Genomic DNA, 23,559 nt, shown 5'->3' with positions numbered 1-23,559 from the left:
TTGACCATTTGCCTGTTGTTGGACAGGTAGATCATTACAGTCTTTTATGAACAATATTGTGATGCAATGGTCTTGTTAGTTTTATGAGGCTGATTGATGTTGATAAAAGTATTTCATGAAACCAATTCATTGTTCATTATTGTTACCTTTGAAATTTGAAATGAAATTTTTTGGGAAAGCTTGGAGAACATCCAGTATCCTTGATCGTTGATTGAAGGGGACTTGAAATCCTTTCTACAGAAGGAAAGAGTAAAGAAATGGGACTGATTCCTTGAGCCATGTGTGAAGTCAGTTGGGCTCTTGAGATTCTCCTTGTGTGGGTTTTCTCAGCTCTGTTGGTTGGATTAAGCATTGATGGTTATTTGGAAGATCTGCTTCCAAAATAAGGGAACTGCTAAAATGGATGCCTCAGATGAAGTGCATAATTCCTTTTCAAGTCTGATTTTCAGATTAGACTTTTGAGATCAGGTTATAGTATCAACATATATATTTTTTCTCTCTTTTTGAGAATGTAGCTAATGGTAAGGGGATCACAATTTGGGTCCCTTTGATGTTGTGTGGCTTGCCAATTCCCAGGGTTTAATCCAATAATAACATTATGTAGTGGGGGTCTACAAAGTGCTGGGCTCTCAGCCTTTGTATTTAAACATTTTGAACACAACTCTATGAGGTAGGTACTATTATCATCTCTATTTTATAGAGTAGGAAACGGGGAGTCTGTGAACTTAAGTAACTGACCCAGGGTGACAAGGGAGTGAACTGGCCTCTGTCTGACTTTGAAGACTGAGGTCTTAACCACGGTGTGGACTGCGCTTCGACATGGAGCAACTGCAGAAGTAATTTAGGACTATTTGTAAGGAGAAGGCATCTCTTGTACTATTGCTTATAATCGTCCCAATGAATGGAAATCAAGAGCTGTTACTGGGGGAGAATCAATGTAACAGCATTAAAGGTGATTTTGAAAAAGGGAAGCAAGTACTGGATGACCCAGCAGTTCCACTCTTACATGTATACATATTTCTAAAAGAATTGAAATCAGGGACTTGAACATATTTCTCTACACCAACATTCATAGTAGCGTGATTCACAATAGCTAAAAGGTGGAGGCAGCCAAGTGTCCATCAGCAGATGAAATGTGTTATATCCAGATAATAGAATAGTTGTTGTTAGTTAGTTGCTAAGTCGTGCCTGACTCTTTCGTGAGCCCCGTGGACTGTAGTCCACCAGCCTCCTCTGTCCATGGGATTCTGCAGGCAAGAATCCTAGAGCGGGTTGCCCTTTCCTCCCGCAGGGTAGCTTCCTGTCCGAGGGACTGAACCCGCATCTCCTGCATTGCAGGTGGATTCTTTACCATTGAGCCACCAGGGAAGCCCCACAATAGAATGTTATTTAGTCACACAGGAATGATGCACCAAGACATGCTACAGTGGCAATAAGCCTTGAAAGCATTATGCTAGGCGAAAAAGCCCGACGTGGAAGAACAGCTACCACGTAAATCCACTTATGTGAGGCGCCTAGAACTGGCACATTCATAGAGACAAAAGATAGAGGAGCGGGGAGAAGGGAGGAACGAGAAGTTCTTATTTCACGGGAACAGAGTTTGTGTTGGGCATCATGAAACGCTTTGTGTTTAGACAGTGATGGTGGTGTTACCCACACTGTGAATGTATATAACGCTGCCGAGTTGTACACTTACGAATGGTTCAGGTGCTAACTATTGCACCCTTTTTATTTTACAACCACAAAATTCAATAAAGACTTTAAAGATGGTCCTTGTAAAAAAAAATCTTAAAAAAAAAAAAGATTCTGTGCAATTATATTGCGGCTTCAGTGTGTAGAGGTGAGATGGTGAGTGCAGAGCCCAGAGCACTCTGGGTAGTTTCGCTTCTGACTCCCTGCTGTGAGGATGCAGCCCCGTGGCTTCTCCGCCTTCCACACTCCAGCCTCAAGTGACCCCACGCAGTGTCAGCTCTCCATTTCAGTTTTTCTCTTCAGTACGCCTGCCTATGTTATAGAAAGATGTTTTCTTCCGAGGGAGTGGTTTTTAAAAAACTTTGCTGAGATATAATACTTACGCTGAAACACACACACATCCTAAGTGCATAATTTGATGCATCTTTACAAACCGAACCCATCTGGTTACTAGCACTCAGATTAAGAAAAACTGAGCATGGTTTCCACTCTAGAAGACCCCCTCCCAACCACCCCCAAACCAAGGGGATGTCTCTATGACAAAAGCAAAAGGCCAGAGAACTGATAGGATAGGTTGGTAAATTCATTGGTGTTGCAGAAGAGCCAAGATTCTTGAAAGAAACTGTTTCTCGCCTAAGTGTTAGAGAGGTTGCCCTTTGTGAACTCATTTGATGACAGAAGAGCAAGTTCTCTGGGCAGATACTTTAGAATAAAGCTGGACATTACGATGGTCATTGACAGACTTCCCTTTTTCTTCCTTTCCTCTGCCCAGACCCCAGTGCCGTGTTTGACATCCGTGTTGTTAACGTCACCACAACCGACATGCAGCTGCAGTGGCGGAACACAGACAACGCCACCGGGTACATCTACAGCGTAGAAATATGGTCTGAACACGGCTCTGATTTGAAAAACAGTTCTCACACAGGGATCACCTTCCACGGCCTGACCCCGGGCACCTTATATACAATCACAGTCACCCCCAACATGAACTTGGTCCAGGGGGTGGCCAACTCCACTCTACAGTACACACGTGAGTGTTTTAGGACACCCTCCTGAGGAAGCATTTTCCCAGCCTTTCACCTGGAGGAGGGGAAATAAGCACAGGTTCAGTGACGAGGCAAGAGGCCCTTTTGTTTCTGGGCTCCAGGTACAATGTGAAACCAAGTAAGCTGAAGACATTGGGCTCAGCCAACGTTCTGCCCTGCCCTGGCGGCACTGGTGCTGAGCCCTGTGAACTTGGAATTGTCTTCCGAAGCAGAGGGGCATCCCATAAGCATGGGGAGCATCACTATTCATTCATTCCTCGGGAATACAGACTGGAGGAGGGGTCACCCGGTCATGCTGGCATGGAAGATGCTGCCCAAAGGAAGCAGTTTCGCATGCACCAGTGAGGGACATGCTTTGCTAATATTTGACCTAAATATATGGTAGAGAGGGAAGTTGATAATGTCTTTTTTGTATATTTTTGTTTCATTAATCATATTTTAAAAACAAGTGGGAAATTACATCTTGAAAATAGATTTCCGATGAAGTATTAAAAGAAGTCTGAAAAGCTTCAGTTCTTTTGAGATTTAATCTGCATAATTATTTTCTAAATGTCTTTTTGGGGAAGCCTCCTCTTTTTTGATCCCAGCAAGTATTAGATTTATTTATTCTTTACCCAAAGGACCAGTCTATTTTTATTTTAAATTTAATGAAAAAAAAAGAAAAAAAATTTCCAGGCTATTTTTAGATGCAGTCAATAAAATGGCTCAATTAATCCATCCTTTTTTTTTTCCCCTAAAACTTAAGGGCCCAACAAGGTGTCCAGCATTGAGATAACGACCAATACCACAGCAGCAACCTTAAACTGGCAGAATGTTGATAAAGCCTCTTCAAACTACACCTACTGCCTTCTTATTGGGCAGAATGGAAGTTCCAGCAACGCCACGCCAATAGTCACAGGCATCGGCGTTACCCATGCTACAGTCACCAAGTTAATACCTGGTTCCTCCTACACCGTAGAGATCTTCACGCAGGTGGGGGATGTCAAGTCACCTGCACCCGGCAGGCAGTCATTCTGTACAGGTGAGTAGTCCTCAGGGGCCTCTTGGATTCCTTCTTGTATCATGCTGACCTTGCACATAGGTCCTTGCAATAAACTCTAGTTGGTTAGTTTTCTTGCCGACCACCGTGGCATCTTAGTTTTCCAACCAGGGGTAGAACCTTCACCCCGCTGCAGTGGCCCACCAGGGAAGCCCCTCGAGTTCGTTAGCTTCTGTGTGGTGTGTGAGCATCCTGTTATCTTATTAGTGCTGTCTTGCTGCCCTCGTTGTTCATTCATTCAGCAGATATGTCCTGAGCACTTACTGTGTGTCAGGTACTGTCAAAGGTCATAGATGAGTCCCTGCCTTTCTGAAATTTTCATTCTGGTGGCAGAAGACCTAATTAAGCGAGAAACGTAGGTTACTAGGTGACGATTACTGCTGAGGAAAGAGAAGTAAAAAGGATAGGAGAAATGAGATGTTTATCTTGGGGAAGGCTTTGTCGAAAAGGTGATTTTTGAGCAAAGACTTGCAGGAAGTGAAGCCAGTCACGTGGACGGGAGAGACGGGCAGTCCCAGTGTGGAGGTCCTGGACCTGGAGTGTGCCTGCTGTGTTGGAGGAACAGCAGGAGGTCAGGATGGCAGAGGTGGAGCCACGGCAGCAAGAGGGGGAGGTGGAGGAGGTGAGGCCCACGGGGTGAGGGGCCAGGGCACAGCTGATGTCAGGCCTTGCAGCTCAATCGTTTGGCTTTTACCCTGAAGAAGATAGAAAGGATATAGTTAAAAGGGATGCTCAGAGTCTTCACTTTTCTTGATCCTTATCTCTCAATGCAAAAAGTGTGTTTGTTTGAAGAGAAGAGCCCTGTGTTTAAACTGAAGGAGCTTTCAGAGAGTGAGTGGCGGGATGTTTGGTGAACGGCTGTGAGTCCGTCTGCTCACAGTTCTGATGGCGGGACCTTTATCCCTCTGGACCTGTGGGCCATCTTATCCCCTACCCGCTTTGCACTTGCTGCCTTTCTTCTTAGACTAAGCCCTTCAGGTGTGTTCAGGCTGATCTGGAAGTGGGGCAGGGATCTCAGCAGATCAGCCTCCCTGGTAGTGTAGGGGCTGGGACCTCGATGACCTTTGACCTTTCACGTGGAGTGGCATGAGATGCTGGCAGCTCTGAGCCCCCTGTGTTAACTCGAACTCTGTTCACCGGGTCTAGACTCTGATCTTCGGTGTGTGGGTGGCTTCCACTGCTAATATTTATCTTAGCTGCAGTCATGGTTCCCTGTAGCAAGAGAAAGATATCTGTGAGCATTTATGAGTCGGGGGGTGGATGGACAGGACTGTGGGAGGGGGATTGTATCGGGCAGGTGGTCCTTCCAGGCCTCAGGTGGAGAATGTGGGCGCTGTGCTTGGGTGACACTTTAAAACTTTTTCTGTTTTAAAACACTGCAATGTTCAAGTCATGATAATATCCCCACCCCCAGTATATTAACACAGAGTTTTCCATTTATTTATTTTTGGAGGCACCACTGGGATCTGAAAGAGTTTTCCATTTATGTCAGCTTTCTGTGGACACTTAATAAAATCCTGCTGCTGCTGCTTAGTTGAGTCGGTCGTGTCTGAGTCTGAGACCCCATGGACTGCAGCCTGCCAGGCTCCTCTGTCCATGGGGTTCTCTTGGCAAGGGTACTGGAGCGGGTGGCCATGTCCTCCTCCAGGGGATCTTCCTGGCCCTGGGATTGAACCTGGGTCTCCTGCGTTGCAGGCAGATTCTTCACCGCAGAGCCACCAGGGAAGCTGTTCAAATGGGTAGAGACAAATAACACCCCATGTTACAGATGAAGAAACGGGTGCCGTTTACCATTGATTATTCAGCCTGTTGTGTATGTAGAAAACACCCTGGACTTGGATTTAGAAAAGCCAAGATCTGTTTTGGCTTTGCCACTGGCCAGCCATGTCATTTGAGCAAATTACTTAATATAAGTCTCAGTTGATTCAGCTGCAAAATGGGACAGTATTAACCCTGCCTGTTCCAGAACGATGGTCAAGAGGGTGCCCAGATGAGGGGATGCAGGTGGAGAAATTGCTACCACTCCCAGCGTAAGGTAGCTACGTCTCACGGGCCCTTGTGCTCTCCCAGACTGGAGCCTGATGGCCACCGTTTCATTTAATCCTCAGATAGTCCTGCAGCTGGGGCTGACCCAAGGTCACAAAGTTCAGTAAGGCCTGATTCAAGGTCAGCCTCTGCCTCTTCTGCCTTTCCCCACTGCTGTCTCCTCATCACCAACGGGCCAGGCATCCCAAGTTTAAGTGTTTGCAAAGGCAAACGTCCAAGAATCTCATGATGTGCTGTGCTTGCCTTGCAGACCCTGAGCCGGTAGCCTCCTTCAAGTGTGAAGCAGTCCCCAAGAAGGCCACCTTGGTCCTTAGGTGGGCCTGCCCTTTAGGCACCAACACAGGCTTTGAGCTGGAGGTCAGCCATGGATACTGGAAAAATACAACAACCGTGGAGGGCTGCTCCTCAAAGAACGGCTCTGAGTTCACGACGGAAGTCACGCATTTGAATTTTTCTACCTTGTACGACATCAGCATTGCTACCTGGTCCTGTAACAAGAAGGCACCGCCCGCCCGAAACACCTGCCTCTCTGGCATCACAGGTGGGCTTCCCGGAGGGCAGGGTAGCCAGCAGGTCATTTGATTACGCCTGGAAAGCTGACCCAGAGGCTCTGCCAAGTGTTGTTGGAAACCTGTTTCTAAAAAAAATTTATCCAAAATATTTGTTTTTGTTAACCCAGTTCTGTAGAAATCTAGTCTATATAGTCCATAGAAACTATAGTGAGTGAGTGAAAGTTGCTCAGTCGTGTCCGATTCTTTGCGACCCCATGGACTATACAGTCCATAGAATTCTCCAGGCCAGAATACTGGAGTGGGTAGCCTTTCCCTTCTCCAGAGGATCTTCCCAACCCAGAGATCGAACTCAGGTCTCCTGCATTAAAGGCCGATTCTTTACCAGCCTAATCACAAGGGAGGCATAGAAACTGTATGATCTATAGAAATTTGGTGAGAATTATCTTTTTCTTTTAAAATTTTATTTATTTTTTTATTTTTTAAATTTTAAAATCTTTAATTCTTACATGCGTTCAAAGTTGCCTTCGTTTTATGCAACAGTTTGTTGCCACATATTCTTTTACGTGGTAAGTTCCTCCACTGCATTAAAACAAAGTATTTTTATAGAAATGTTCAAATAGACACGAAAGCACAGGACAGTGTAATGGGACCCCCGTACCATCATCACTCAGTTGACCACTTGTGGGCATTTGACCAATCTTGTTTCATTTATATCCCCTCCACTCTTATTGGATTTCTTTGAGACCAGTCCTGGTTATTCTATAATTTTATTTGTATGTTTTCCACATGTATTGATGTAAGAGAGGGACTCCTTTCCGCCCCTTTTCAAACATAACTACATTACTATTCAGTTCAGTTCAGTTGCTCAGTTGTGTCTGACTCTTTGTGACCCCATGGACTGCAGCATGCCAGGCCTCCCTGTCCATCACCAACTCCCGGAGTTTACCCAAACTCATGTCCATTGAGTTGGTGATGCCATCCAACCATCTCATCCTCTGTCGTCCCCTTCTCCTCCCTCCTTCAATCTTTCCCAGCATCATGGTCTTTTCAAATGAGTCAGTTCTTGGCATCAGGTGGCCAAAGTACTGGAGTTTCAGCCTCAGTCCTTCCAATGAATATTCAGGACTGACTTCCTTTAGGATGAACTGGTTGGATCTCCTTGCTGTCCAAGAGACTCTCAAGACTTTTCTCCCACACCACAGCTCAAAAACATCAATTCTTTGGCGTTCCTATTACCATTACATTAAAAAATTTAACGATCCTTTTTTTTTTTTTGGGCCAACCTGCACAACTTGTGGGATCTCAGTTCCCTGACCAAGATTTGAACCCCGGTTACAGCAGCGAAAGCACTAAATCCTAACCACTAGGTCACCAGGGAACTCCCGACAATCTTTTTTTTTTTAAAACTGTTATGAGAAACTCAGTCAAGATTCATATTTCGCTAGAATCTGGGTCAACAAATTCCCCAGCTGTTTTGGGGTCATTCGCAAGAGATTCCTCCTCGTGAATGTTCTCATGTTGCTGCTTAGCTGCTCAGTCGTGTCTGACTCTTTTGCAACCCCCTGGGCCATAGCGCTACAGGCTCCTCTGTCCATGGGATTTCCCAGGCAAGAATCCTGGAGTGGGTTGTCATTTCCTTCTCCAGGGGATTTTCCCAATGCAGGCAGGCAGGGCCCCTTGAGTGTAGGACTGAGAAAGGCATTGAGAAGGAAAGAATTTCCAGGCTTGGAGGTGAATGCTGTCTTGGGGCAGGGAGCTGGGGACTCCCAGCTGGCGGGCTAGAAATCAGAGAGCTACCGGGGGTGTGGGAGTGGGTGTTACAGTGTCTGATGAGGCAGTTGACACCAAGACGTGGGAACAGCGCCTCCAAGTTGCCACTGCTGTCAGTTACTTGAGAGGTTGCTGGAGGATGGTTTAGAGCTGTGCTTTCCAGTAGTAAATCATATAAGCCTCTTGTATAATAAAAAATTTCCTAGGCACCACATTAGGCAACTGAAAAGAGCAGCTGAAATGAAGTTTTTATTGTTTTTTTCTGCTCTATGTGGCATATGGGATCTTAGTTCCCTGACCAGGGATTGAACCCTTGCATTGGAAGTGTGGACCACTGGACTGCCAGGGAAGTCTCTGAAATGAGTTTTGAGCATATTTTATTTAACCCAGTATATTAAAAATGTTATCATTTCAGCATTTAATTTCATTTAATTTGTATAATGTAAGTTATTAATGGGGCTTCCCTGGTAGCTCAGCTGGTAAAGAAGCTACCTGCAATGCAGGAGACCCGGGTTTGATCCCTGGGCTGGGAAAGATCCCCTGGAGGGGGGCATGGCAACCCAGTCCAGTATTCTTGTCTAGAGAATCCCCATGGACAGAAGACCCTGGCGGGCTACAGTCCATGGGGTCGCAGAGTTGGACACGACTGAGCGCGCGTGCACACACACACACGTTATTAATGAGATACTCTACGTCCAGAGTTGGACTAGTTACTTTTCAGAGTGAATTATTGTTGCTTAGTCGCTCAGTCACGTCCGACTCTTGCCACCCCGCGGACTGTAGCCCGCCTGGCTTCCCTGCTTGTGGGATTTCCCCGGCAAGGATACTGGACAGCATGTGTTTGGAGAATTGGGCTGTGGGCTTTGTCTTTTTGGAGTTCACTTTTCTGAGTCTTTCTTGATTATAATAGCGAAGACACTCACACTGTACGTGGGAGACAAGTTAGGTAGAGTGTGTATGAGGAGAGGGATCATCTTTATTCAGCTTTTCTTTCCTTTTGTGTCTTAAGTGGCTTAAGGCCACTCAGAATGTTTCTGTGTGGGCTCTTCTGATTTCCAGGAAGAGGGTCAGCTGGGTTTCTCTAGCGGAGTTTTAAACCATCCCTAGCGAAAAAATGATGCAGAAGGCAATGGCCCCCCACTCCAGTACCCTTGCCTGGAAAATCCCAGGGACGGAGGAGCCTGGTGGGCTGCAGTCCATGGGGTGGCTAAGAGTCGGACACGACTGAGCGACTTCACTTTCACTTTTCACTTTCATGCATTGGAGAAGGAGATGGCAACCCACTCCAGTGTTCTTGCCTGGAGAATCCCAGGGATGGGGGAGCCTGGTGAGCTGCCATCTATGGGGTTGCACAGAATCGGAGACGACTGAAGCGGCTTAGCAGCAGCAGCAGGGAACAATCAGGACTTTGGTGTGAAGGGCAGAGTAGGACTGCAGTCAGTCCTACTAGAAACGAGGTTGCCAGGAGGCCCCCTTGGGAATGTGGCTGGGCCCACTGAAGGGGTGCTTGTCATCTAGGCAGGCTCCCCGAGGACCCCCCACCTCTGTCCCCACCAGTTCGCTCCCTCACCCTTTGCTTCTGGATTTGCTTTGTGTGAGCCCAACACACAGCATGCAGAACCAGGGGGGATCTTGAGGAGGGCACTACAGCAAATCCTCTCCTTAATAATTTTGTTCCTTCTTTGGTTTTAAGTGTTTTGTGTTGTCCTATTTCAGACCCCCCTCTTCCAGATGGGTCCCCCAATATCACATCTGTCAGTCACAATTCAGTGAAGGTCAAGTTCAGCGGGTTTGAAGCCAGCCATGGACCTATCAAAGCCTACGCGCTTGTTCTCACCAGTGTGGATGGTAAGGAGGGGTCCTGATGGGTTCTGTAGCTGGTGGGTGATGGTGTGACCGGGTGCCAGTTCATGCTCACCGAGGCACATTAGTGAGACAGACACATGTCGGGTTTGACACTGCGGCCCACACTTTGGCACTCACCCGGGGATGAGTGGGTGTAATTCTGATGAGTGCAGTCAGAGGTTGATAGACTTCCTGCAAAGGGCCAGACGGCAAACCATTTTAAACTTCGCAGGCTCTGCAGTCTCCTTCTCAGCTGCTCAACTTTGCGGCTGTCGCGTGAAAGAAACGATAGAAGATACAGAAAGAGTGAGAGTGACTATTCCAGAATTTACCAAAAATGGGTGGGTGGCTGGCTGTGGCCCTTGGATTTGAACTGCTTACCTCTAAGCTAGGTTTTTCATCTCTTTTGCAACACAGAGTCTTTTAGGTAGCAGATTAGTAGTTTTAACCAACTTTGTCTCTTGCACACATGCATACATATGCGCGCATGCACACACACGCACACACACACACACACGCACACACACGCCCAAATGATCCTCAAAGGGTGACTTTTTCTTGGGAGAAAACAACAAAAAAATGGCATTTGCAGTGGGAACTGGCAAAGAGCACCGCCATAGCTGAGAGAGGAGGTGGATTAAACGCCGCCTTTCCTTAAAGGGCTCTGTTACATTCCTTGGAAGTAAGAAGGGAAGGCTTCGAGGATGGGTGGGTGGGACTGGGTGCTCTGTTCAAGGCTTGGTTCAAGGCTCTGAGTTTTGGAACTTCCCTGAGGGTCCAGTGGTTAGGACTCTGAGCTTTCAAGGCCATGTACCTGGGTTCAATCCTGGTTTGGGAACTAAGCTCCGCAAGTTACGTGGCATGGCCAAAACACAAAAAAGGGCCGGGCTTTGCTTTTTGCTGATTCTTTAACTGTGAACAATGCCTTGCCGTCCCTGCCCAGCCGTGCGGCCTGTGATTCCGTCCTCATCTCCCCGAGGAAGACAGAGATCAAACCCACTGTCGGGGCAGTGCGCATCTAGGAAGACAAGGGATTCGCTGGTGTCATCAACCTGTGGCTTAATTTCAAAAAGAGACGTTGAGATCTCGGTCGCTCTCTTTCTTTCTGTCTTTTGTTTTGACTCTGTTTCAGACACCTGGTCATTTTGCTGTGAAGGTTTTCAGCAAATCCCAAGCTCAGATCTTTGCTGAATTGGGGAGATGAGGTTGCATACTGACCAGCCTGATCAGGACCAGCCTGGGATGGGTGAGGTCACACACACTCCCCGTCGGATGGTCTGGGTTAGAAATACAACTCCACCACCTTTGGGCCCAGGTCTCTTTTAGCCATGCCATGTAACTTGCGGAGCTTATTTCCTCTACCGGGGACTGAACCCAGGTACTTGGCCTTGAAAGCTCAGAGTCCTAACCATTGGACCCTCAGGGAAGTTCCAAAGCTCAGACCTTCTTACGGTACAGATATATCCCCGTCTGCACAGTGGGGATAGTCAGCCTGTGCAATGAGATTATTGTGGGGATTAAATAGGTAAGTAAAGCTCTTAGAACTTAATAGAAGGAAAACATGGCAGAGAGAGCATACGTAAGAGATGGCAGGGGTCACCACCAACATTCACTGTCAAGGTCATTGTTTAGAAACGCTGGAGACGCAGTGAACCTCTGGGAACTCACTTTCTTTCTCTTTAAAAAAGATGTATACAGTCTTTAAAGGTTACACTCCATTTACAGCTGTTACACAGTACTGGGTGCATCCTCTGTGCTGTATAAGGCATCCCGGAGCCTGTCTTACACCAGCAGTTTGTACCCGCCTCCCCACCCGACGTGCGATCCCTTTCTCACTTTCTTATGCCTTCCCTTCTGTGTGCCTTTCTTAGCTGTTTCGCCATCGGCAGATATTTTGAGATTCACATATAATGACTTCAAAAGGGGGGCCTCGAATACATATGTGACGTACCTCATAACGACAGAAGCAAAGAGACGTGCTCAGGGCTTGTCTGAAGTCTTGAAATACGAAGTTGATGTTGGCAACGAGTCCATCACACACGGCTACTACAACGGGAAGCTGGAACCCCTGGGCTCCTATAGGTAATGCCTCGTGGTTCTTGCTCCACGGGCCGGGCCTCTGAGTGTGGAGCTCTCTGTGCCTGGGACGGCAGGCCCTCTCTGTGCCTGGGCCTCTGAGCGCGGAGCTCTCTGTGCCTGGAACGTCACGTCTCAGTCACCTCTTTTTTTTCCCTTGTCACCCCACAGGGCTTGTGTGGCCGGATTCACCAGTATTGCCTTCAGCCCTCACAGTGAGGGACTCATAGACGGGAACGAGAGCTACGTGTCCTTCAGTCCCTGGTCAGAGGCCGTTTTCTTGCCCCAGGATCCAGGTAGAGGGGCAAGAATGCTGTTAGCAATTCACTGAGGCTTTGCTTCCAGTATCCACAGAAGGACGGGCATCTGCACCCCTCCCTGGGTCCCCAGGAGGCTTGGAAAGCCTGGTCTCTTTTCGCAGAAGCTGAGATGTCACTTGGCCATCAGGACCCAGCTCAGCTTCCTCTTCTGGGGTCCCCCCAGCCCCTGCCCGCCACGTCCCTCCTCCGAAGGCCCGTTGCACTTCCAGTCGGCACGCTCTATTTGCTCCCTTCTCTCCAGTGCAGTGGTTTGTGTGCCCGTGTGCCAGACACACGTGCCCCTTGCAGTGAATGGAACTCTTGACTATTAGGATCAGAAGGAGCCATGGAAATCATCTTGTCGGATGTGCATTTTATTTTTAAAAAATTTTATTGAAGTGCAGTTGATGTACAATGTTGTGTTGTCTCTGGAGTATGGCAGAGTGATTCAGACACACACAGACGCACACACACACTTTCTTACGTTCTTTTCCTTTACGGTTTATCACGGGGTGGGGGTGCAGCTCCCCGTGCCGTGTGCAGTAGGCCTTGCTGTTTATCCGCCCTGGATATGATACTCTGCCTCTGCTGGTCCCAAGCTCTCAGTCCTTTCCTCCCCGCGCCCGCCATCCCCTTGGCAACCAGAAGTCTGTTCTCTCTATCTGTGCAATCCCCGCTTTAGAAATGAGGGCGTTAAGGCCCAGAGAGGGGCAGTGACTGGCCCCAGGTTGCACGGTGCCTTTAGGGGCCGGCCCGACATTCTGGGCTTGGACTCCCTGTCGAGTGCTCCTGTCCTTTATCACAGAGTAAAGTGACTTAGGAGCTTCAAGGGCTCAAGCGGGCAGGGTGCATCCCCTCCGCTCAGGCCAGAGGCCAACTGGCCAGCCAGTTTATTTGTCTGGTCTCTGTACTTGGTAGCCGTTGGCTTCCGCAAAGAAGCCCAGGAGCCAAGTTCAGGGATCCCCAAAGCCTCCCCCGCAAGCACACGGGTTTGATGTCACCCGGGTGTGTGGGTGTTAGTGTCGAAAAGTCAACGGTGGAACTGCGTGTCCAGGAATTTTCAAACTGTGGCTGCTCCCGCACCCCCACACACCCCACGGCCCATTCCCCGGGAGCTCCCGCCCGACTCCGAGCTCACCAAGAGCATTTCTGCCCGCTTGGCATCTTGTATGTTGGGGGGCTGCACACACCTCCCTGGGAGGAAAGGAAGTGGCGGGTGAGGACAACCTGAAAGTCACCGGTAGCTCAGCTGCCTCAGTTTGCAGGTGGAGGGAGTAGCGCCTTTCCCGGAGTAGCGCCTTTCCCAGAGCAGCGAGGCAGCAGCGGCCGGGAGCCCAGGACTGCTCCCAGACACCTAGGCTAGGTTACATCCAGAGCTGCCTACCTGCCCTCTGCCACACACACACACACACACACACACACACACACGTGCACACACAGACACAGACAGACACACAGACACCACACACACAGACACACAGACATCACACACACACACAGACACACACATGTGCATACACAGACACAGACACACACAGACAGACACAGACATACACATAGACACCACACACACAGAGAGACACACACACGTGCATACACAGACACAGACAGACACACAGACACCACACAGACACAGACAGACTCACAGACACCACACACACACACACACACACAGACACAGACACACACACACACAGACACACACATAGACACCACACACACACAGACACGCAGACACACAGATACACACAACACACGCAGACACACACCATGGACACACAGACACACATACAGACACACAGACAGACAGACAGACACACACAGGCGCACACACAGACACAGACATACACATAGATACACCACACACAGACACAAACCACAGACACACACAGAGACACACACAGAGACACAGACACACACATAGATACACACACCACACGCAGACACACACCACATACACACAGACCACACACACACAGACATACACATAGGTCCACATACACACACAGCCACACACAGACACAGACACACACAAGACACCACACACACACACAGATATGCAGACACACACCACACACACACAGACATACACATAGATACACACACCACAGACACACACCACATACACGCACACACATAGACACACACAAGACACCACATACACACACAGACACAGACAGATACACACACACACACCACACACAGGCAGGATACACACAGACACACACAGACATACTACACACAAACACACATCACACACATAGACACACACACCACACACACACAGACATACTGCACACAGACATACACGTTTTGTGCCCAGAGCTATTTACCTGTCCTCTGCCACACACACACACCGACACACACACACCACACAGACATACACACAGACATGCCACACACACACACACCCCCAACACACACACACAGACACACAGACACACACACGTTTTATGTCCAGAGCTATTACCCGCCCTCTGCCACACACCCCCTCCCCCCCACACGAGCTGTCTGTGTGTCTGGCTGTGAGCGCCTCCCGACGTGCCTCCCGTGTGGACTCTCCCCAGGCGTCATCTGTGGAGCAGTGTTCGGATGTATCTTTGGTGCCCTGGTTATCGTGGCCGTGGGAGGCTTCATCTTCTGGAGGAAGAAAAGGTGACCGCTGCTTATGCTAATCATGATATGCTACACGTATGATCAGTTGATTGAGCAAGAGCCTGCGTGAGTGCGTTGCGGTGCGTCTGTGCCCCGGGCTTCCTCCTGGCCCGGAGCTTCCGATGCGTCCTGTACCTGGTTTTCTCTGACGCCTTGCCCTCCTGGGTCCATAGGCAGTGCTTCTGGTCTAGCTTTTTGCATCAGATTCTATTTTTTTTTTTGAGGGAGGGGTCAAAAACAGCTGTATCATTTCTTGTTAAAGTAAACTTAAACATACTTATGACAAAAGCAACAATAAAAAACAGAAAGACAAGAAATAGCCCATACTTACACCGTGGAAAACTGCTCTTAACACGGATGTGACTACAAAACTCATAAATACACACACCCACAAACAATCATATTATATGTGTTATTTTCTGGCTTGCTTTTGTTCTTAAGACATTGTGGACAGCTCCAGGTCTTCATTTTAAGTGGCTATCGAGTGTTCAGCTATATGGAAATTATTCAACCAATTTTCTGATGTTTTTGTGTCCTCCTTATTTGCCACTGTTACTTATCCTTGTGTGAAAATCTGGCACAATCATAGTTATTCCCTTAGGCTAAATTCCAAGCTGGGTAATTGCTGGGCCAGTAGGTATGCATATTTTAAATTTTAATACATACTGCAAAATTGCCTTCCAGAGTTTTATCATTTTTTAAGAAAAATACCAGTGTGGAGCTTAGTCAGCAATACAGAAGAGCTCCAGGTCCCTCCCTCCAGCCCCCCTACCCCCCTGGTCCCTGGTCCTTCACCAACACTGGTTATGTTTTCTGGTTTATTACAGTAACTTTTTCAGAAAGGCTTACTCAAAAAACAAAACAAAAACAAAAATCAGAGTACGAACTAGTGAGCTTGACTGTATAATAGGGTGATGCTGCTGATCTGTATTTACTCAGAGAAATTCCTACAAGTTGCTTGAGTAGGATCCTGTGATACTTTTAGATGGTATAAAAGCGAGTAACTTCACGGGTTTAGACCGTTAAGCTTCAGTGTTTGTGAACAGGATCTGATGTGCTGTATAATCTAAGGCCTAGGGAAGAAGCGTCTTGTAGATACACGCAGGGAACAAAGCACAGTATTGAGGAGTTTTGATCTAATGAGTCTGTTTTTCTTTCAAAATAGGAAAGATGCAAAGAACAATGAGGTGACCTTTTCTCAAATTAAGTAAGTCTGTTCATTTATGAGCCTTAAGACGTTTAACCCCCCAATCTGTTCAGTGACTATTTTGAGATTTTTTTTTTTGATGGGACTGCCTGCCATTTTTCCAGATTGACACGTTTGGACCTGATTGTGCAGAAGTTCTTATTAGCGTTGTTATCCTGCAAGGACCCATGTTTACTTGTCTCCCGAAGCTGGCTTCCTTGCCACGTTCTACCATGCCAAGTAGAACTATACTTGCCGTATTCTACCAATAAATATATATATTGTGATTAAAAACATGGTTATTCAAGGTCTAGGAGGAGAGAACTTGCTCAGAGTCAGGAAGCCACTCAGTTATATAACAGGGTCTAGCAGTCAGATTTCCTGATTCACATTTCAGTGTTTTGTGAATTACGTTACAGTGAACCTCCCCCAAACACCCCCTGCCCTTATACTATAGGTTTTCTTCTTTGGGGAAAATCTCTGGAGTTATGGTTGAGTCATTTTTTTTTTTTTCCTAATTGTCTTTTTTTTTTTTTTTCCTTTGCTTTTCTACGGTGAAGACCTAAAAGGTGAGTACGCAGTTTGCTTTTATAAAATAAGTTGCATGTTTCTATCTTGAGTGTGAACTTGACTGAATGCAGCCAATTCTGACATGTTGCTTTTTCCCCTAGATCCAAGTTAATCAAAGTGGAGAATTTTGAGGCCTACTTCAAGAAACAGCAAGCTGACTCCAACTGTGGGTTTGCAGAAGAATATGAAGTATGTGCTTGTTGAGTGTCGTAGTTTTATTTGCTTTATGTTTTTCCTGAAAGTTGGGAAGCTGCCTGTTTCTGTTTTATGGTGAAGCTTTGGGTAAGAGGTAGCCCTCTTCAAGGGAAGAGAGAAGGTGTTTTTTTGGCCATGCTGCATGGCATATGGGACCTTAGTTCCCCAATCAGGGATTGAACCCATGCCTCCTGCAGCGGAAGCGCCGGAGTCTTAACCACTGGACTGTCGGGGAAGTCTGCTGCCTCCATCTTTACATGTCTCCCTTATGTGACTCTATCTCAGTGTCTTTTCTCTTCTTATAAAGGTATCAGGGATTTCCCTGGTGGTCCAGTGGCTAGGACTCTGTGCTCCCGGTGCGGGGGGCCCAGGTTCAATCCCTGAGCAGGGAAGTGGGTCCCACATGCTGCCGCTAGGAGTTTACATGCCGCAACTAAAGATCCTTCATGTCACAAATAAAAACAGACCCTGCGTGCTGCAACTAAGACCTGGAATAACCAAATTAAAAAAAAAAAAAAAAAGACATCAGTGATACTGGATTAAGGGCCCTGCTCTCTGCAGTATGACCTCGTCTTATCTTGATTTACATCCACAAAAGCTGTAATTTCCAGCCAGGCTGTGTTCACAGGTACCAGGGCTGAGAGCTGCTATGTCTTTCTGGGGATGCAGTGTTACCCGTAACATCTCTGCATCCCCGCTTTATTCTGCTCTGCTTTTTGTGCTGTGTGAGTACTCTCCGGACACGGAGTGAATGAGCGGTTCTTATGGTCTGCCTTCAGGATCTGAAGCTTGTTGGAATTAACCTGCCTAAGTATGCAGCTGAACTGGCTGAGAACAGAGGAAAGAATCGCTATAACAACGTTCTGCCCTGTAAGTTGTGTTTCCCGCATCTTCCCTTTTTCACCCCATCTTGGACATCACGTCTCTGAGAGCAGGGGGCAGAGGAGTCAGGATACTAACCAGCCACTCCCACAGCCATCCATCAGTCACCTACTGTGTGCTCAGCGCTGTGTTTAGGGGTGAGCCGTTGGATTCAGCCTCACAATAGCCTTACAGAATAGGTAGTAGGATATTCTGCAAAAAAAAAAAAAAAAAAAAAAAGGCAGCACAGAGTGGCTGAGTGATTTGTCTGAAGTCCCACTGAGAGCCGTGGTGGGACCAGAGTTGGACTGGATCTGGCCGTTTCCTGCAGGGAAAGGGCCGCAGTCCGTGCTTTGAGCCCCTTTGCTCTCAGAGCCCGTCTATGCCCCTTTATCCCGACATAAACACAGTTCTGGAACAAAAGGGGAGCCGGTGGAGGACACGCGGGGAGCGACGCTTCCTGCTTGTCCAGACCTGTCTCTGGTTGGCTGAGTACACTCCGTGGCTAGATGTGGACCATATTTGGGTTCATCCCTGTTTTTGAGGGTTGACAATGTCTGTAGCCTCACAGGAACAACAGCACATCAGTTTACTCTGTGAGTTTGTTTCTGTTTGGTAAATAAGTTCATTTGCGTATTTGAGATTCCACACATACCACTTATAGTAGTTTTAGGCACTCAATTTATTTTTGCATTTGGGACTGTCTTTTTATAACAACTTTTTAATGAGAATAGGGAAAGTGTGAAAGGCTTAACTTTCCACCCTGAGGATCTACCCTGCCATAGTGGAAAGGGCACTGGATTTGAATTCTGGCTGCCACTCACCAGATGAAAGAGCTTGGAAAAAAATCACTTAACCTCTCTGACCCTCAGTTTTCTCATCTGTAAAATGGACACAGAAGCTCATAGGATGGTTATGCAGGGCCTTCCCTGGCTTGTGGCATACACCCAAGGAAGGAAGTAGTTGGTTTCATCTAGAAGGTGGTCTGGAGTGGTTCAGAGCTTGGGCGGTGCCAGACTGTCAAGGTTAGAACCTTGGCTCTGCCACTTACTAGCTCTGCCCGGGAATCATGCAACTTCTCTGTGCCACGGTCATATCTGGTGACGGCGGGAATGCAATAAGGCCGTGGATCTAAAACGCTGAGCCACGCAGCGTCAAGGTGTGATGGAGCCCCTGCGTTGCCGTTTCGCACTTGTTTCTCTGTTCTGAGATGAAATATTCTCTTCCGTATCCTAACGTGGAAATCTTCTCTTTGAATGTCACAGATGACATTTCCCGCGTCAAACTTTCAGTTCAGACCCATTCGACCGACGACTACATCAACGCCAACTACATGCCTGTGAGTGGGGAGCGGGGCTCTCGTGCTGGAGGTCCTCGGGCTCCTCCTCCGTCTCTTTGAGATCGACCCTGTGCTGCTCTCCGTTTTCTAGGGCTACCATTCCAAAGAAGATTTCATCGCCACGCAAGGACCTCTGCCCAACACTCTGAAAGATTTTTGGCGTATGGTTTGGGAGAAAAATGTCTATGCCATTGTCATGCTGACCAAATGTGTTGAACAGGGAAGGGTACGTAATTTTTGCTGTGATTCAGCTCAGTTCATTCACTCATTGTTACTGTGGTGGAGAGTGTTTTAAAACCTATTTTTTTAAAAAAGACACTCCCCCAAGCGTTAGCACTTCTATTCTTAGAAATGTGTTTTTTGTCTTTTTGTCCTCTAAAAGTTTTAAAAAAATGCTAAAAAAAAAAATCTGTGTTATTGTTACCTTCTGTATGGAGAGAAGAATGTTCTCTATACATTAAGTCATTGCTGCTGGAGTTAATAGACATCAAGATTTGGGTTAGTGCCGCAAAAGAACTTCGTGCAACTCCATCCTTCATCAGCTCCGTGTTAATGCATTTTTTTGGTCATGCCCCGTGGCTTGTGGCATCTTAGTTCCCTGACCAGGTATTGAACCCATGCCTCCTGCATTGGAAGCACAGAGGCATAACCACTGTGCCACAGGGAAGTCCCCATCAGCTCTGTGAATGGGTGCAAGCCTGTCTTGTCCCGGAGCAACCAGCTGTACCTGTGAGATGACCAATATGAGTGATTCAGTGATTTTCAAACTGAGTTTTTAACATCAGAACCCTTTCTTTCTGCAAAATTTCCAACTTATCTCCCGATAAGTCTCAGCAGTTCCCTCTCCCCTGTGATGGCCTGGAATCCCCCCATCAAACACAAGATTTCTTCTAGTGATAAAATCCCTCGGCTTCCCTAGGGGCTCCGATAGTGAAGAATCTGCCTGAAATGCAGCAGGCCTAGGTTCAATTCCTGGATTGGGAAGACTCCCTGGAGAAGGGAATGGCAACCTACTCCAGTATCCTCCTTGGAAAATCCCATGGACAGAGGAGCCTGGCAGGCTGCAGTCCATGGGGTTGCAAAGAGTTGGACACCACTGAGTGACTTTCGCTTTCACCTTTCCACAAATAAACCAAGGGGAATTGAAAACCTTGGGCTAAATTCAGAAAAGTCCGTGCCTGAGGAATAGGACCTCGTGTGCTCTGTGAGTCTTTTCATGTAGGTCTGTTACTTGAAGAATAGGGTGGGAGTCAAGTCCCTAAGCCCGTGGTTCTGAAACATTAACGTGCCTCGGAGTCACCTGGAGGGTTTCCAGGTTTCCTGGAGGGTTTCCGCCTGCAGTGTCTCTGGTGGACCCCAGAGCTGCGTTTCTGCCAGTTCCTGGTGTTCCTGCTCCAGGGTGCTCGCACTATCCCGGGGAGAGTGGGAACCTGACAGGCATCATTTCTCTCCGTGTTCTTTTCTTTCACTTTAATTGAGCAGATGTGTGTCTGGCCCCAAGTGTGTGTGTAAGGCCCTGTGCTGGGGGCTGGGGATGGAGGAGGCAGAGGTAACAAAGAGCAATTAGAGATGGTTCCCATCTTCGCTTTATTTGTGATGCAGAAGGTTGGGTTCTGTACCTGCTTCTGACGTTAGAGCAGGTTATTATGCAAATGAAAGGCCACTGCTTATTTGTGTGCAAATAAGCTTTATGGTGCTGTTGAACCCAAGGCTTCACACATGGAACATTCTCCTAAATATCTGTTGGATAAATGAAAACAACATAGTTAATCGAGAGCAAGACAAATTTAAATGGGCCCTTGTTCATTTTTAAAGAAAAAATTAATTAATTTTTGGCTGTGCTGGTCTTCGTTGTGGCTCATGGGCTCAGTCGTTGCGACTCGAGGGCCCCCGTTCATCTTACATTGGGAGGGAAGTGGATGTTAATGACTAAGTGAGAGGAGAAGGGAGCCTGTATTATTGTTGTTCAGATGCTAGGTTGTGCCTGACTCTTTGCGACCCCATGAACTGCAGCACGCCTGGCTTCCCCTGTCCTTCACTATCTCCCAGAGTTTGCTCAAATTCATGTCAGTTGAGTCGGTGTGTGAAAAGTGTGAAAGTGAAAGTCGCTCAGTTGTGTCCGACTCTTTGGCAACCCCATGGACTGTAGCCCACCAGGCTCCTCTGTGGATGGAATTCTCCAGCCCAGAATGCTAGAGAGGGTAGCCTCTCCCTTTTCCAAGGGATCTTCCCAACCCAGGAATTGAACTGGGGTCTCCTGCATTGCAGGTGAATTCTTTACCAGCTGAACAAGTTGATGATACCATCCAACCATCTCATCCTCTGTCACCCACTCTCTTCCTGTTCTCAATCTTTCCCAGCGTTAGGGTCTTTTCCAGTGAGTTGGCTCTTCACATCAGGTGGCCAAAGTTTTGGAGCTTCAGCATCAGTCCTTCCAATGAATATTCAGGGTTGATTTCCTTTAGAAATGACTGGTACTAGATTCTCCATATATGTTCTTTTTCCCTCTAACAAACCTGGGAGATGTTACTATTTTATAGACGGGGAAACTAAAGCTTAGAGTTTAAGAACTTGCCCACAAGTTAGCAATGTAAATCCAGCTGGTAAGAGACCAGCTTAGGCAAAAACTCCACGCCAGTGTATTCCCCAGTCCCGTGTTCTTTCTTGGAGCAGTGGTCCAGAAGCCGGGATTTTTTTTTTTTTTGGCATCAACCAATAAAATTTATTTAGTGTATCATTTGGCAAAGTTACTAATATCATGAACAACTTAAATTATTGGTTTTCAGTTGGTTTCAACAAAGAGAAAAATTACATCAAAATCAATATGTCTTTTAACATGAATTAACTCAAAAAATGTCAGAGGTGAACCTTACTCTTTCATGAAGAAAATGAAATGGCAGTTTAGTGTTTCCTTCTCAGCTTTCACCAAGTGCTGACATCAGGTACCATTTAAGTCAGTTTCTTATCTGAGTATGAGGTGTTATGTGCCGTGCTTAGTCGCTCAGTCGTGTCCAACTCTGTGTGACTCCATGGACTGCAGCCCGCCAGGCTCCTCTGCGGGGATTCTCCAGGCAAGAACACTGGAGAGGGTTGCCATGCCCTCCTCCAGGGGATCTTTCCGACCCAGAGATTGAACCCAGGTCTCCCGCATTGCAGGCGGATGTTTTACTGTCTGAGCCAGCAGGGAAGCCCATGAGGTATTTCTGATTTTCTGCAAGTTAAGAGTTTTTAAAAAGCAGAGCTGGGATTGTTTAATAAATACAGACCTCTGGGCCAGAGTTAGCATCTCTGGAGTTGAGAAGCAGGCATCTGTTTTTAAAGCAAAACAAACCTCTCATTGTAAAAAAAGTCAGTTACCAAGTAGGGATTCAGATACTTTCAGAGAGCGGTTGTTTCTTGATTTTTATTTCTGTTCACATTTTGACAGCCAGTGGACTGTCAGAGACCCCAGAATGATTTAATCTGATTTTTTTCTTTTGGTGTCCATATTTGTGTTGGAGTTAGTGTATATCTAAAAGTCTTGAGAAAAGCTCTCATTTCTTCTGCACGTGGAGAAGTTTTGTTCAGTGAACAGCTGGTGAAAGGGCTGCTGTAGGGCTGGGGAGCCAGGGGGCACAGGGTCCTCTGTGAAGGAACAGTGGCTGCTCAGCTGTAAGTCAGTTTCTGTGTAGAAACGGGGGCTCAGTGTTGGCTAGGTCTTCTGATTTCTCAAGAGAGACCAGAAATCTAGATTTTTATAGGAAGACTCCCAAATTTATAAAGTTGCTAGGAATTGAAAATTAAAATACAAAATTTCAAGGGTCAGGCAGAACCCACATAAGGCTTGGATTCAGACTCTGATGCCTGGTTTTAATATCTCATCTCCTGTGAGGTTTCAGTGATGGCAGACAGTGTGATCTGAGTGTTTACATTTTATTCTAGACCAAATGTGAGGAGTACTGGCCCTCCAAGCAGGCTCAGGATTACGGGGACATAGCTGTGGCAATGACGTCTGAAATTGTTCTTCCAGAATGGACCGTCAGAGACTTCACAGTGAAAAATGTAAGCAAGAAGTCAAGACGCATAGATCTCATATACAATTAGTATAAATTACTTTTGTGGTGACACTTTTAGGTTGATATTGATATAAATCATTTTTTTTTAATGCATCAGGAGAATATTTTCGCTTTCTTCTTTATAGAATGTAACAATCTGTATCTGCATACTCTAATGCAACCTGTTGGCTTTGCTTGCTTGAGAGTTTCGTAAATTATTCTTTTTTTTTAAATTTAAATTTTATTTTTTTACTTTACTATACTGTATTGGTTTTGCCATACATTGACATGAATCCACCACAGGTGTAAATTATTCTTAAATGAATCTAAGGAGCATGGCTCAGTATCTTTAACTTCTCTTCTTCCCCTTCCAGGTGACCTGCTTATAGAGTTT

At 46.8% G+C, this 23,559-nt stretch overlaps 1 protein-coding gene across 1 annotated transcript in view; it reads left to right on the top strand.

The window, feature by feature from the left end:
• The window catches only part of PTPRJ (protein tyrosine phosphatase, receptor type J), a 51,357-nt gene that overhangs the window by 18,780 nt on the left and 9,018 nt on the right, over positions 1-23,559 (top strand). The window contains exons 8-21 of the mRNA XM_013969888.2: positions 2,465-2,722; positions 3,484-3,759; positions 6,074-6,364; positions 9,822-9,953; positions 11,822-12,032; positions 12,198-12,322; positions 14,893-14,980; positions 16,146-16,187; positions 16,727-16,735; positions 16,838-16,925; positions 17,711-17,801; positions 19,058-19,131; positions 19,223-19,357; positions 23,053-23,172. Of these exons, the coding sequence (XP_013825342.2) occupies positions 2,465-2,722; positions 3,484-3,759; positions 6,074-6,364; positions 9,822-9,953; positions 11,822-12,032; positions 12,198-12,322; positions 14,893-14,980; positions 16,146-16,187; positions 16,727-16,735; positions 16,838-16,925; positions 17,711-17,801; positions 19,058-19,131; positions 19,223-19,357; positions 23,053-23,172 (1,940 nt within the window). The remainder of the gene's footprint in view (positions 1-2,464; positions 2,723-3,483; positions 3,760-6,073; positions 6,365-9,821; positions 9,954-11,821; positions 12,033-12,197; positions 12,323-14,892; positions 14,981-16,145; positions 16,188-16,726; positions 16,736-16,837; positions 16,926-17,710; positions 17,802-19,057; positions 19,132-19,222; positions 19,358-23,052; positions 23,173-23,559) is intronic.

The sequence above is a fragment of the Capra hircus genome, chromosome 15 (genome assembly GCF_001704415.2).
Source record: "Capra hircus breed San Clemente chromosome 15, ASM170441v1, whole genome shotgun sequence".
NCBI classification, from domain to species: Eukaryota; Metazoa; Chordata; class Mammalia; order Artiodactyla; family Bovidae; genus Capra; species Capra hircus.
This window is presented reverse-complemented; position numbering and strand designations above follow the sequence as displayed.